The sequence below is a fragment of the Magnolia sinica genome, chromosome 3 (assembly GCF_029962835.1).
Source record: "Magnolia sinica isolate HGM2019 chromosome 3, MsV1, whole genome shotgun sequence".
Classification (NCBI taxonomy): domain Eukaryota; kingdom Viridiplantae; phylum Streptophyta; class Magnoliopsida; order Magnoliales; family Magnoliaceae; genus Magnolia; species Magnolia sinica.
The window spans coordinates 11,867,609-11,879,941 of NC_080575.1; the positions used below are offsets into that span (position 1 = coordinate 11,867,609).

General features: G+C 38.8%; 1 protein-coding gene across 2 annotated transcripts in view; it reads left to right on the forward strand.

Moving 5' to 3' along the window:
- The window catches only part of LOC131239527 (uncharacterized), a 42,630-nt gene that overhangs the window by 10,373 nt on the left and 19,924 nt on the right, over window positions 1-12,333 (forward strand). For both annotated transcript variants that reach the window (XM_058237269.1, XM_058237270.1), the window contains exons 11-14: window positions 3,620-3,768; window positions 3,882-3,952; window positions 4,052-4,225; window positions 4,505-4,576. In XM_058237269.1, coding sequence (XP_058093252.1) covers window positions 3,620-3,768; window positions 3,882-3,952; window positions 4,052-4,225; window positions 4,505-4,576 — 466 coding nt within the window. The remainder of the gene's footprint in view (window positions 1-3,619; window positions 3,769-3,881; window positions 3,953-4,051; window positions 4,226-4,504; window positions 4,577-12,333) is intronic.

The following is a 12,333-nucleotide window of genomic DNA, read 5'->3' on the forward strand; positions in this document are numbered from 1 at the left end:
TGAGGAATTTGGTGATGGAGAGATGTTATGAAGCCGACCCATTAACTTAGCAAAATACGCATCTAGATCATCTAGAGCTCTACGACACTGAGGGCACCAAACCACACTCCCACTGGAATATGATAGACAACTTGATACAAATATGTCCTCAGAGGGGGACAGTCTCACAAGAGGGGAATTCCACCACCAAGTGACAATCTCCAAATCAATGATCCGCCTATAAACGGATCCTGTTGCCGGACCCGAGGGCAAAGGACATTATTATATTTGACCAAGGAGCCACTGATATAATAGGTTTCCATATTCCAAGGGCTCGGTAGTATGATGATTTTTAATTTTCCAACCCACCTCTTATAGCCCATATTTGGATGCAACTACTTGCCTCTAAAGGCTCCCTTCTTTTTTTTTTTTTTTTTTTTTGAAAGTAATGGATAAGTATATTAAAGAAAAGAGGCAAACAAAAAGGACTGCTGAGCTCGCAGACTAAAAACGAACTAAGAAACTAAAAAAACAAGATTGTAGTCTTTTAGTCCCATAACATTGGTCACCCATTCAATAACCAGGTTTTTAGCAATAGAGCCCACTGAGATAGCCAAGCAATGCTCTATTCATATCTCCCATGATCCTAATTCTGACTCCTCCCTCCAAAAGCGGCTTACATACTTCTTTCCATTTCAGAATATGAAACTAGTGATTATTATTCACTCCTTGCCACAGAAAGTCCCTTCTCATTCCATCAAATCTATCCAAACCAGATTTTGGACATTTATATAATGCCATAAAATGTATTGGAAGGTTGGAAAGAGCTGCCTTGATAAAAGTGATGTGCCCCGCCAATGATAAGTGCATTCTTTTCCATTTAGATAATCTACTTTCGAACTTTTCTATTACATGGTTCCAGAAGTGTTTAGGGGGGGGGGTTCCCAAGTAGAAAGAGAGGCCCAAATAAGAAGGCGGGAAGGAGCCGACTCCACACCCATATGAACTTGTTAAACGAGAAACCTCTTCATGAGAGAGACCAACGCCCAACATCTCACTTTTCTAAATGTTGATCTCAAGCCCCGAAAGTTCTTGAAAGCAACCCACTATTTTCCTCAAGTTATCGATCATAACTTCATCGGCATCCGAGAATAATAATGTGTCGTCCGCAAACTGAAGATGCGCGATTCTATCTCCGTTCCGTGATCCATAGAAACCTGATATGAGTCCTGCCTATTGACCTTTAACAAGCATCCCACTCAAAAGTTTTGACTACCACTATGGACATCAATGGGGAAAGAGGATCCCCTTGCCTTAGGCCCCTCGATCCTTTGAAATATCCTTTCGGAGAATCACCTACTAAGATGGAAAAAGATGCTGACGATACACATTCTTGCATCCACTTAATCCATTTACGGCCGCAACCAATCTTACGTAACATATATGCCAAAAAGTTCCAATCGACATGGTCATACACCTTTTCTAAATCAACCTTACACACCATGCCTCTAGTTCCTTCCCTATATTTAGAATCAATGCACTTGTGGGCTGATAATGCACTATCCAGAATTTGACGATTTGCAACAATGCCTCTTTGATAGGTCTGATACGACCACCTAATGATAGGTATTTTCTCTTCCATGCTGAAAGTTTCTTTAAATTCTCTCAATCTCCTTCCAATGACTTGGTAATGTGCTGAAGGGGTACATGCCGATATCCATTGCCTCCACGTTACTCCGAAATGCAATTGATGAAGCACATACTGCAAGAACTCCCAGTCCATATAGTTACATGCCTTTTTCTATATCCAGTTTGCACAGTACCCCTGGTGCCTAGCTGCATGAACTATCTAGATAGGTGCTTCTCCCTCAAATCACTCTTCGCACTCCCATTCCTGCTTCCGCTTCTGCTTTTTAACCATTTATACTTGAGAACATTTTGATATAGATGCTTTCCACTCCTGCAAATGGATCTGTTGCAATCCTGCCTGATGTCCCTGTTGAATTCAGCGGCGTCCATTTTGATCTATAACTACCCCAAAATCCAAATGGAATGAAGAACCATTAAGTTCTCTAATTTAAACTGTGCTTCTTGAAGAGCCACTAATTTAACTCTTTGCCATCTGACGTGTTTCTTTAATGATAGCCTGTATCGGGGCTTCCCAACCCATGCATGTTCCAGGAGAGCATCTTCATTGGGTACCTTTGCATTCTCCTTGCAATCCCCTCTCCATTCCCCTCCAATCCTGTGGAAACTTCCCTGCCAGTATTGCTCCATTTATCTTTTCATAATTAACATGTTTTCAAACTATTGAGCTGCCTTTGCCCTTTAAACTTCCTGTTATATACTTTGTAACCCATCTGTACCTGTTTATGATAATATTATCCATCTTCAGTGAATTGCATGATGACATGATAATCTTGCAGTGATGGTTTTGCCTAATTCAACAAGAGCTTTGAAAGCCTTCCTATTCTTCTTTAGCTGTTGTGTTGGAGCGACTTCTGGAAACTTCCTTTGTTGAATCCCCCACAGCGTTTGGAACATTCTCCCTGAGTGAGCTCCAATTAGGAATGATTTCTGGATCTATCTGTCTCTCCTTCAGATAGCGCATTGGCTCTTTCCATTTCTGCATGATTATTTGCTTGTTTGTGTGGATCCTCCCCAAAGAGTTCCCCACCAGAGGAGTGCTTCCCATGCTAGATCTCTTGCTAAAACACCGCAAAAGATTGCTGCCTTTTTTTGCTCAGGTCAGGTGATTCTAATTGAGCAATTACTACACAGTGATAATGGGAAAGAATTAAATGGGAGAGTGCACCACTGCAGCCTCCCATTCCAACAGTAGCAGTTCAGTTACCATGCCACGAACTTCTCTTTAGCTCTACGCATGCCATGAACGCCCTTTGCTTCTTATAGAAGGCTTTTATGGTACTTGACGCTGAGTCGTCCAACATTTGTGCATGCTCTTACAATAAAATGCTAACCATATATTTTTTTTTCCTAAAGGTAACACTACCGGGGATTGAACCCTGGATCACTCACACACACTACACTCTCCCTGTATCCCCTTATTATATAGAGAGATGCTCACATTCAACTAGTTGTACATGCAACTAGTTGGTGTGTGGTACCCAATTGTGGTGTTTGTATGCCATCCCATCCTTCCACCATGTTACCCCTGCAACGAAAATGGGATGCCCCAAAAATTTGGTTGATCCAACCATTAGACATGACCCATATGAACCTGCAGGTTTTTGGGTGGTTATTCATTGTTTTCTATGGTGTGGCCCACCTGATAGTTTGATTGACCTGTTTTCTGGGACATCCCATTCCCATGGGGCTACCTTGGAAGACTGGTTGGATGTTATACAAACACCATGGTGGATCCCACCCTCAACTAGTTGGACATACAACTTGTTCTTTTTGGAGCATTTCTCTTATAAGTACATATGCATACATGCACGCATATATGAGTGTGCGCTCTTATGATCTCTAAATTTTACACACCTCTCCTTCTCAAGATTGGAACTTTTTATAATTTCATGCTTCTCGAAGTGAATTGCAAGTCTCTTGGATCTTCAATGCAGAATATGAGTTTCTGTTATTTGCTTATGGTATGATATCTTCCTAATGTCGTGTATAGGGGTCCGTCTTTTGGATTTCGGGGCAAAGTGGTCCTGCCTTTTGAAGAAAATAAGCACTCCAAAATTGGTGTGAGATTTGATAAACCCGTTCCTGATGGTAGTGATCTTGGAGGCCTTTGTGAAGATAAGCATGGATTCTTTTGCAATGGTAATGCTCTAATCATGTACGCATTTAATTTTATCTGCAATTATTGTCTCAGATCTTTCTTTTTTAGTTAATTGTACTTATATGTGAATTACTAAAGTTTCTTTCTTCTGTAGTTAACGATCTACGTTTGGATACTCATGGGGTGGAGGATACAGACAAGCTACTCATCAACACATTATTTGAGGTGGCCACTTTGCGATCTAAACTGAGAGCTTGCAATTCAGTTGTTGCATGCGCTAGTCAATGCATTATTTTCATGTTCACTTATATTTGTGGTTCCCAGGTTGTGTCTGATGAAAGCAAGAATGGTCCATTTATATTGTTTATGAAAGATGTTGAGAAGTCCATCGTAGGCAACTCGGAGTCTTATCCTACATTTAAGAACAAGCTTGAAAAGATTCCTGAGAATGTTGTTGTTATTGGCTCACATACCCAGTCTGATAGCCGCAAGGAGAAGGTAATGCTATTTCTTTTTGTTTATCTATCCTTTAGCTGCTTTTGGGGGAGCTTGATTAGTTCTCCATTTGCATGTTTACTTTCCTGATAATGTTGTCATAATTGGCTCACCTACCCAGATTGATAGCCGCAAGGGAAAGGTAATGCAGTTTTGCTTTTTCTAGCTGCTTTGGTGGAGCTCGAGTTGTTCTTAAATTGCATTTTTTTGACTTTTCCCATGATATGCATTTCATAAGTACTACAGGAGTTTATTTCAAATTTTCTGTGTTGTTGAATGCAGTCACATCCTGGAGGCCTCCTATTCACAAAATTTGGCAGCAATCAGACGGCTCTACTTGATTTTGCATTTCCGGTAACATTTTTTTTTTTTTTTCGTGTTTTTTATATTCTTTTTAATTTTATGGTAATGATAGTTGCATAGCCACTGTGGATGCCATTTGCTTTACTTATTCTTGTTCAGGAGTGCTTGAATTCTCATGGCTTTGCGAAGCTGGACGGTAGTGGATCTTGATATTTCGTATTCGATTTCAAGCAGTTGCCTTTTCCTATTTGTTTTGTACATGTCTGACCTGGGCAAAAGTCGACCTTCTAACCCGAACTCATATAATCTGATCTTTGATGTATCTGTAAGTCATGCTAAAATCTAGAAAAGCATGCATGATTGATTTTTAGTATAAGGCGTAGTGCATATTTCTTTTAAGTTTCAATCCACATTGTGGAAAGAGGCTCGTGGGTAGGGCCTGATTAGGAGCCATGGGGTTGGGTGAATTTTGCTTAAATTATTTATTATTATAATGATGATGATGATGATAATGATAATGATAATGATAGTAATAGTAATAGTAATATGCCAAAGTCGCACTGATCAGATGACCCAAATCCTTCCTTTGGCCTTATTTTCTATAGCCATGCATTTTCCAAGCCACGGATGGGGTGGGTATAATTGCCTAACAAAAGTGAGTCTTTAATATCATTAGCAATCCATGATGGGCTCTAACAAATTTATGGATCCAATAGTTGATTGGACCTATTTTTGTGCAATTGTCCATATTAACATTCATAAATCAAATGCACATTGGATATAGTGAACGTCTAGAGTGGGGTGTTGCTTGCATTGGTAGCTCCTCACGAAATGCACATTGGATATAGTGAATGGTCTAGACAATGTGTTGGACTTAACTATCCCAATGTAACTAGGAACACTATGACTTATGGTGCTTTGAGAGCATTGGAGCATTTCTCTTACATAAAAGTCACTTTCCCATCTAAAATTTAAATCATGTAAAAGGCTATTAAAAAATTATCATTTTTGTCTTTGAGAGAGGAGATTTGGGGATTTTGATATCCAAAAACCCAAAACAAATAAATCTAGGTATCTTTTTCCTCAATCAACAGAATTGAATGCCACTTTTCCCAACATGAAGGTAAAAAGAACCTAATTTAATGAATTACTCTTGTATGTTTTTATGGTAAATTTCTTGAAAGACAAATAGTAAAGACAAGAATCCTTTAACACCATGACGATATCTATACAACACACAAGTTCTTGATTGCTAATATCATGATATGCATTACTTTTACTGGTGAATGTTGATAGGAAATGGATGATTGATGAATTTTTATTTATACCTTTTCAGATAGGTGTCCAGATTTTTTTTTTTGTTTTTGAAAGCTGATGATTTTATTAGAAAGACTGGCAAATGGCTAAAAAATACAAATAAATACAAAGGAGATGGCCATCCCCAAAAAAATGGCCAAAAAAATGAAACCATCGAAAGTGGAATGCTAAGGAAGAATAATATATATGTGGAATGAGATGGTTGAATACATTAGAAAATTGGCAAAAGAAAATTTTGGAGTTTTTAGAGGTAAAAGCCAATCCTATAAGGAAATTTGATTGCGGAATGATGACGGACAAAAAACTATTCATGAGAAACATTCATGTTTCAAAGCTTGGCAAGGGACTAGAAATGATGAAACTTTTGAACAATAAAGAAATGCCAAGAAGATTGCTAAGAAAGTAGTAAAAAGTGATGCTAAAATTAAGGCTTATGATGATCTTTACAATAGATTGGGGACAAGATTTTGCAGACGATACTCTCCTGCTATGTAATGCAGATGCGGCCAAGATAGATGATCTCCGAAAGATATTGCCTTGCTTTGAAGAAGTTTCTGGCTTAAAAATCAATTATAGCAAGGGTGAAATGTTGGGCTAGGAATATCAAATGAAGAGGGTAACATCTCTCGCGTCTCTATTGGGATGTGGCTCGGGCTCCTTCCCAACCTCGTACTTAGGCCTTCCACTTTGTTTGGGTAAGCTGTCTAAACAGTTATGGCACAAAGTGATAGAGAGGTTTGAATGGAAATTGTCTAGATGGAAAGGGAAGCAATTATCTTTTGTAGGCTGCATTACCCTATTCAAAGCGGCCTCTCTAACTTTCTGCTTTACCTTATGTCACTAATGCAGAGGCATTTTCACACTGGGCTTGAGTGGGGTAGCCTGTGGGATGTGGGTACACACCCTGGGTGGGCGACCCATGTGAGGCGGTACCCATGTGATGTGGGGCCTGCGAGGGGGGTTCGGTCAAGGTCTTAACCCATGCGATGTGGGGCTTGGGCTATGAGATGTAAGGATTAATTCGCCATGCTCTATCAGTTCGAGCTTCTAAAGAAAGTGGTTAATTGTCCTGCATCAATCACTCTATAAGTTCCTGAAATCGGTGATAACCAAACTCGAAAAGCTGAGGAGACTTTTAATGGCAAGGCGCGAAGAATTCTTACAAATTTCATCTTCTTAAAATGGAATGAGGTATGTTTACCTATTTCAGAAGGTGGTGCGGGGCTTAGAGATCTCGAATATATGAACGTGGCGCTGCTTGGAAAATGGCAATGGAGGTTCGGGGTCGAAGAAGGGAAAATTTATAGCTAGCAAGTATGGCGTGGATCAAAGAGGATGGGAGATAAAAAACTCATCGCTGTATAGAACGTCAACCATTTGGAAAGCCATCCACTCCGTTTCTCCTTCAATTTTATCCCTTTTCTCTTGGGAACGGTCCTCGCATTAGATTTTGGGAGGATTCATGGTGCTGCTCTAGATCTTTGGCCGACAATTTTCCGTCGTTGGTGTTCCTTTCTTCGAAGCAAAATCTTTCGGTAGAGTGGTGCTTCTTTCGAGAAGGGTCAGGATCTTTGTGCACCTCGTGTAGAAGAGGTCTTTCAGACACGGAGTGTGAAAAATACATCATATTACTATCCCGTCTCCAATACTTCTATACCAGCCCTGACTTGAGAGATTCATTGATATGGCTGACTTCTCCATCCGGCTCCTTTTTGGTAAGGTCATATTGTAACTTGATACACCCTCAAGCTGCCCCACCCGGATCCTCTGCTCCTTTTGCATTCTGGTCATATGGGGCACCACCTAAGGTCTCTTCATTTCTATGGTTAGCGGGTAGGAAGCGAATCCTGACCATAGATGACCTCAAAAAAAAAAAAAGAGGGTATGGTGCTCCCAAATATCTATCTCCCATCCTATGTAGGACTTCCTCGGAATTAGTAGACCATCTTTTATTACATTGCCCCATTGCATCTCAGCTATGGACCCACATTCTAAACCTTTTTGAGACGAACTGGACCATGCTGCAATCAACTCCGCAACTGATTTGGGCGTGGCATGGAGTCGGCTTCAAGCAAGATACATTACGCGTGTGGAGGCTACTTCTCATGGCTGGCCTTTGGAACCTTTGGAAGGAACACAATGCCGGGTGCTTCGACAACAGGTGATCATCTGCTTCGACAACAAGTGATCATCTTTAGATCATATCGTCCGGAGGGCAAAAAGGGATGCAATCAAATGGGCTACAATTCGCCTTCAAGTAGATTTAAGTGTAGTATGTTCCTTGTTGGAATTGTAAAGTTTCCCCTTTCTTGTATTTCTTGTCTTGGCTTTTTGCCAAGCTGTTTTAATAAAATCTATTCATAATCCTTAAAAAAAAAGAAAAAAAAAGATGAGGTGTTTTCAAACTTACAAAACTGAGAGAGGGGAAGGCTAGAGAGACCTAGATCAGGTTAGGGCTTGTTTGAGAGCTTGTAAATGGAGGTAAATGGGAAATGGAATTGGAGGTAAATGAATTAGGAGTAGATAGCTTACTCAATTGTGTTTGGATGGGGGTATATGAAATGCATTTGAAATCAAAATATTCTGTTTGGATGGAAGCAAATGGGAGGAATTGGAATGCATTGGAATTTTTCAATATTTTCATAGGAAGTTAGGAACATATGTGATATCCCAAATCAACTTTAATATCCAAATTAGTTTACGTATGTGATATTTAATAGAATGATTGTAATAAGCCCATTAAAATATGTACTTTAAAAAAAACGAGAAAATTTTGAGCCTCAGGTTGGCCACAAATGTAAGGATCGCAAGCAAGAAGCTTGCCAACATTTTTAACGATCTATTTAGATAGCATACCTTTGGACAATTTGGATCATTCTATTGGTGTGATTTTAATGTAGTCAATAATTGAATTGTTTTGGAGTATCTTTAGCATGCCACATGTATGGTGGGCATGTGCATGGCTGCACCTTCGTTTACTTGTGCAACTCTCGAAGGGAGCTCAAAAAGGCGTTTCACTCCATTTACCTCCAAATCCTCTCTCCAAAAGAGGATTTCATTTATAGGGCCATTTACTCCCATTTCATTTCATTTACATGCATTTACTCCCATCCAAACGCCTCAAATGCCATTTACCTCCATTTACTCTCATCCAAAAGGCCCCCTTAGATGCATTAAGAGCAATAACTAGAGGTTATTAGTTAAGTTCAATAAGATCAATGAATGGTGGAGAAGCTATTTTGATTGCTAAATGACAACCACTCTGAGAGCATGGGAATTGGGAATAAAAGGAACCATAAACTCAAATGGTGTTGGAGAGATATTAGAAGTGAAAAAAGCTTTGAGAAAGGTGAAAATAGGAAATGCCCTCAAACCAGATGGTATACCAATAGGGGTTTGGAAGAGTATCAGAGATATTGGGTTATTTTGGTTGGCAAAGTTCTTCAACAAGATTGTAAGATCGAAGAACGTGCCCAACGAATGGAAGAAAGTACTGTGGTACCTATTTATAAGAATAAAGGAGACATGTAGAGCATCATTATCTTGGGATGAGCCATGCTATGAAACTTTCGGAAAGAGTGGTTGAGCAAAGATTAAGGCATGAGATGAATGTATCAGGAAATTAGTTTGGTTTTATGCCAGGGAGGTCTATAACTAAAACTACTTTCCTACTTAGACGATGAAGAACTATGGGGAAATGAGGATCTTCATATGGTCTTTAATGATTTAGAGAAAGGATATGATAGGGTCCCTAGTAGGGGGTGTCAATGGGCCGAGTTAGGGCTGGGCCAAGTTCCATCCAGGCCCGATCTGCATTGTTTAATGTAGGCCTGAGCTTGACATGAAATATGTGTGTGTGTGTGTGTGAGAGAGAGAGAGAGAGAGAGAGAGAGAGAGAGAGAGCAATAATATGAGGATTGAATAAAAGTTGTTTACATATTGTGCGTATTACAAAATTGCCCTTGTGAACCCTAATGGGCTAGGCCGGGCTGGGGCGATGAGTTATGGTACACAGTTTAAACCCGACCTTAGTGAGAAATGAGCATGAATTCTAAAGCTCGAGCCCGGGCCTCAGGCCTGATACTCTAGCCCAAGCTCAACCCGATCAGGCTAGGATAAAAAGGCAGACGGGCCAACCTGACCCATTGACAATCCTAGTCCTTAGAGAGTTAATCTGGTAGGTGTTGGGAAAGAAAGGAGTTTCAAGAGGATATATTCACATGATTAGAGATATGTATGAGGGAGCAATAGCGAATGGGAGGATTGCTAGGGAAGAGACAAGTGAGATCCTAATTACTGTAGGCATGCACTAGGAGCCGACATTAAGCCCATACCTTTTTTGCATTGGTTTATGGATGTGTTAATGAGGCATTTGTAGGAAGAGATCCCATGGTGTGTTGTTTGCGTATGACATAATTTTGATTGACAAGATAAGGGAGGGCATAAACATAGAGCAAATTTATGGAGTTCAGGAGGCGTTCTTTAGAATTTAAAGGATTTGAAATTAGTTGGACTAAAACACAATATATGGAGTGCAATTATAGTAACAATAGGAGTGAAAACAAGGAAATAGTTAAGATTGTTGACTAAGAAGTTTATCAAAAATGGCCACTTTCAATATCTTCAATCGATAATTCTTGAGTGCGGAAAAATTGAGAAGGATGTTACCCATAAAATTCAAGTCACGTGGAAGAAATGGAGATGTGCCTTTGGAGTTTTATGTGATCTTCATGTAGCACTCAAATTGAAGAGGAAATTTTATGAGGTAGCTATAAGACCAGCCATGGTTTATGGGACAAAATGTTCGGCAGTTAAGGAACAACTGTTCATAGAATGAGTGTGTAGTTGAAATGAGGATGTTGAGATGGATCGGTGGCAAGACGAGAAATGGTAGAACTAGAAATGAATGCATTCGAGGAAAGTTAGGAGTAACGCCTATAGATGATGAGATGTTGTTTGCAAATGACAAAGTTTTGATTGACAGGACGGGAGCGGGCGTAAACAACAAGCTAGATTTATGGAGGGGTGCTTTAGAATCTAAGGGATTTAAAATTTGTTGGACTAAAACTAAGTAGACGGAATGCAATTTTAGTAGCAATAGGTGTGGATATGAGGAATTAGTTAAGATTGCTGACCAAGAAGTTTACCAAAAATGACAACTTTCAATATCTTGGGTCAATAGTTCATTAGAGTGGAGCATGGTATGCCAAATCGGTTACGTATCGGCCGATACGTAACGGTAACGGTGCGAACCGTTACCCGTTTCGGGGCCGAAACGGCCGATTCGATTTTTTGTACCCGTATCGGCCGATACGGGACCGATACGGGCGTAACGGGCCGTTACGGGGCGTAACGGGCCGTTTCGGGCCCGTAACGGGCCCGAAACGGTAACTTTTTTTTTAGCTCTGTTTTTGCTGTTTTTTTGAAACCTCTTGCTTCCAAACTGTTTCTAAGTCCTTCTACTACTAATTTCGACCAACCTTAGCTAGGTATTTGATAGAAAAACACATTATATTATAGATTTTTTTGAATCAAAGCTCGGTGGGCCATTTTTCAGAAATTCGTCAAAAATAGGTATTTATACTTTTTTTAATATATTTTGCTGTTTTAATCATGTCATATGATGTGTTAATCATAGTAGAACATGTTAATGTGCATTTTACAGATTTGGGGTGCCATTTAATAATTTTTTTCTATTTAAGCATGAATTTTGGCCCCTTTTTTTAAAATTCGAAAAATCAGTTTTTAATGGTTGTTTTGCTGTTTTAATCATGCCATTTGATGTATTAATCATAGTAGAACATGTTAATGTGCATTATACAGATTTGGGGTGCCATTTTATATTTTTTTAATATTATTTTCTATTTACGCATTTATTTTGGCCCTTTTTTTGAAAATTCGAAAAACCATTTTTAAATGATTCTTTTGCTGTTTTAATGATGTCATATGATGTGTTAATCATAGTAGAACATGTTAATGTGCATTTTACAGATTTGGGGTTCCATTTTATATATATTTTATATTTTTTTCTATTTACGCATTTATTTTGGCCCTTTTTTTGAAAATTCGAAAAATCATTTTTTAATGATTCTTTTGCTGTTTTAATGATGCCATATGATGTGTTAATCATAGTAGAACATGTTAATATGCATTTTACAGATTTGGGGTGCCATTTTATATTTTTTTTATATTTTTTTCTATTTACGCATTTATTTCGGCCCTTTTTTTGAAAATTCGAAAAATCATTTTTTAACGATTCTTTTGCTGTTTTAATGATGCCATATGATGTGTTAATCATAGTAGAACATGTTAATATGCATTTTACATATTTGGGGTGCCATTTTATATATATTTTTTATTTTTTTCTATTTACGCATTTTTTTCGGCCCTTTTTTTGAAAATTCGAAAAATCATTTTTTAATGATTCTTTTGCTGTTTTAATGATGCCATATGATGTGTTAATCATAGTAGAACATGTTAATGTGCATTTT